We start from the raw sequence: 3,346 nt of genomic DNA, 5'->3' as shown, positions 1-3,346 counted from the left end.
TATTATGATTATTATTATTATTATTAATAATAATAATAATAATAAAATTAAAATGTGCTCTGTGCAGTCAGATGTCAGTTTATGGAGTGCAAGAGTCGAGTCGCGACTGTTGATGTCATTGGATAACCAACGCGTTGCGTCTTTCTCTCCTCTTATCCGATTGGTTACCGCTGAACCATCTGAAGCTGTTATTGGATTTTTCCGCTGTAGCTCAAAGCTTTGCCCCGCCCACCAGGAAATCACAGGTTAGTGAGTGCAATGCGGAATGAAAATGTCCTTCCAAAACAGGAGAAAGTGAGTGTGGGCTGCCTTTCTTTCACTATTTCACTTTGAGTATTGCGTTTAAAGCTGCTATGATGTGTCTGATCTTAGCTGCGCTTTAAACATTTATAAATGTTTATGTGACTGGAAACTGCCTTTAAAGTGCCTGGTCTGTGTGTGTGTTGAGCTAAGCTAATGTGCGTGCAGCTGCTAAGGACATGGACACACAGAGGGGCAGTTTATTTATGAATGAGTATAAATATAGTAAGAATAATAAAATAAATAAATAATAATGACATAAATTTCTTTAAAAGGAACAGATTCTGCTCATTCACAATCTGTGTGATTTTGTAGCTGCCAGTGACTTCTGTTCTGCATGTATGTATCATGTAGTTGCAGGGTTGTTGATCTCATATATTGAGTTCTCAACATAAACCTTTAGATTTCTGAGAAAAAACGGATTCCTCAAGAAACACTTTTCTCTGTAACTGTCTGTCAGATTATGACATGACAGATGAAGGGCGTGTGATCCTACAGTTTGACTTGCTGTACAGATATTTCTGCAGATGTTTCTGTAATTTGTGTTTTTTTTTTCTTTATAACTTTTTTAATCACCTTTACAGCACAGACCTCCAATGTTAAATATTTAAAAAATATATGTATGTATGTATATAAATGTGTGTGTGTGTATAAATAAATCCAAAATTTTCGTTGTAATACAAAGTAATAATTATTATACTTTAATATATTTAATACAAAAATATTTATGTATATATATATATATATATATACATATATTTCTGCAAATTTTTCTGTAATTTGTGTGTTTTTTCTTTATTTCGAAGTCTGATTACCTGAGATCTGATTACATTTGATAATCACTTTTATAGCACAAACCTCAGGCATTAAATATATATATATATATATGTGTGTGTGTGAATAAATAAATTGTATATTCATAATTATATTATATAATTATATATATTTAAAGTATTTTAATATGTTTAATACAACAATTTGTGTATATATTTATTATAATATATTAATAATTATGTTTTCATTTTATTATAGTAATAAGAAGTTTGAGGGGAAGTGTGCTTAATATTTTTTTTTTTTTTTTTTTTTAATAATTCAGAAACACTTATTACTCCAATAGACATTTTATCATCCAAAATAAATAAAAAAATTGTCCTTTTATGTGTGTGTGTGTGTATCTTTTAAAGCTTTTAAAGTGATCAGATCTGAGATATATGATATCAGAGTGATTATCAAATGAATTTATCAGCTATTTGTAGGTCAAATCAAGTTATTATTGCTGTATGTAAATGTCAGAATATGAGGTGTCTAACTAAATGTCTTCTCTAAATTGCCAATATTGACACCTGTTTTGCATATGGTGTCTATCAGTCTGTTTATATAAGCAAAGCTTCTAATCTAAACCACAGTATGAAACGTGTTTTCATTGTCTCCAAGGCAACGAAAATGAAGAACTCGGCAACGCTGCGACGTGGAATCGAAAGCTCAGAGTCCTGCTGATCTGCGGAGCTGAACTCCTGCTCCAGCTGTTCCAGGATCTGTGTGGAGCGACTCGGATGTGAAAGCATCTGCAGGAGGGAGGGGCGGAGCTGAGATGTCAATCAGAAGCGTTGAGGGCGTGTCCATCATGCAGGCCTTAGCCATGACCGTGGCTGAGATACCTGTGTTCCTGTATTCCACCTTTGGACAGGTACACAGCACAACACACCTCTGTGTGTCTGATCACACGCCTCACAGCTGCTCCTCTCTTCTTATTCTGCAGCTACACACACACACACACACACACACACACACACACACAGAAGAATGCTGATACATTACATTAAGTCTTGGGCTTTAGTGAAAGTTTCTTTTTTTTCTTCGTAGAGATTGCACTACTCTATAAATATTTTTTTTATTAGTTTTTATATTTCTGTTTTTAGCTTTAATTGATTTTTATTTCATTTTAGTTTGAGTTATTTCCGTACTTCATCCTGTACAGATTTGTAAGTTTTCTAAGTTTAAGTTTTCATTTAATATGTATATTTTATGTTATTTATGCTTTATTTGAGTTACCAACATTTTTTAGTAGTTTTAGTTTATAACAATTACACAGATTTTTTAACACGTTTTTACAATTTTGTGACCATTTGTATGAAATTAATCAGGCTGCTTTGAGTGAATGTGCGAGTATTTAATTTTTTTAATGCCCACAATTGTATAATATAATATAAATTATTGTAATTTAAAATTATATTTTTGAAAAAATTTAAATAACATAAAATTATAATTTCAGTCTTAAATTATGCAATTTGTTGATGTTTTCAGTATTTTTGTTAAGTTGTTTTTTTTTCTATAATAAATGCAAAGTGAAAACAGATAATAACTGATTCCCATTTTCTTCTCTCCTTTTCCCTTTCTCTGTCCCATCTGTCTTTTCTCAGTCTATATTCTCTCAGCTGAAGTTGAGCCCTAGTCTGAAGAAGGTGCTGTTTGCCACGGCTCTGGGCAGCGTGGCTCTGGCACTGACCGCGCATCAGTTGAAGAGACGGGGCAGGAAGAGGAAGCAGGTAGTCAGTAAAGAAGCTCAGAAACCTGTGGGCGTCCCAGAACAGCTGCTCCGAACCAGTCGGCCAGCCTCGCTCAAGAGAGGTGAGCATATTCACATGTTTTGCTTTTAAAGATGCTGCGGTATACACCTTTGCAGTATTTTAATTTTTTATTTCATTTTAAATAAAACATTATAATATAAACTATAATGTTTATTAAAAAAAATCATAAAACTATAAATATATATATATAAATATATATATAATGAAATTAATCATGCTACTTTAAATGAATGTGTGAGTATTTTATTATTTTTTTAATGTCCATAATTTTGTATTATAATATAAAATATTATAAAATAAAGCAATAAACCCCGTGAAGCCGTGGTTTACAGTGAATTTATAACAGCTAAAGTGCGTTGTTAAAGGAACACTCCACTATTTTTGAAAATAGGCTCCCCTAGAGTTAAACAGTTGAGTTTTACCGTTTTCGAATCCATTCAGCTGATCTCCGGGTCTGG

The 3,346-nt window shown here is 32.4% G+C and overlaps 1 protein-coding gene across 1 annotated transcript in view; it reads left to right on the top strand.

The window, feature by feature from the left end:
• Positions 1-225: 225 nt before the first annotated feature.
• LOC107705989 (mitoguardin-2-like) overlaps positions 226-3,346 on the top strand; it is a 14,362-nt gene continuing 11,241 nt past the window's right edge. The window contains exons 1-3 of the mRNA XM_016509547.1: positions 226-294; positions 1,735-1,987; positions 2,721-2,928. Coding sequence (XP_016365033.1) covers positions 1,892-1,987; positions 2,721-2,928 — 304 coding nt within the window. The 5' untranslated portion in view covers positions 226-294; positions 1,735-1,891. The remainder of the gene's footprint in view (positions 295-1,734; positions 1,988-2,720; positions 2,929-3,346) is intronic.

Source organism: Sinocyclocheilus rhinocerous, unplaced genomic scaffold, assembly GCF_001515625.1.
Source record: "Sinocyclocheilus rhinocerous isolate Xijiao unplaced genomic scaffold, SAMN03320098_v1.1 scaffold1045, whole genome shotgun sequence".
Lineage (NCBI taxonomy): Eukaryota > Metazoa > Chordata > Actinopteri > Cypriniformes > Cyprinidae > Sinocyclocheilus > Sinocyclocheilus rhinocerous.
The sequence above is the reverse complement of the archived record's forward strand: the minus strand, read 5'-3'. Positions and strand labels throughout refer to the sequence as shown.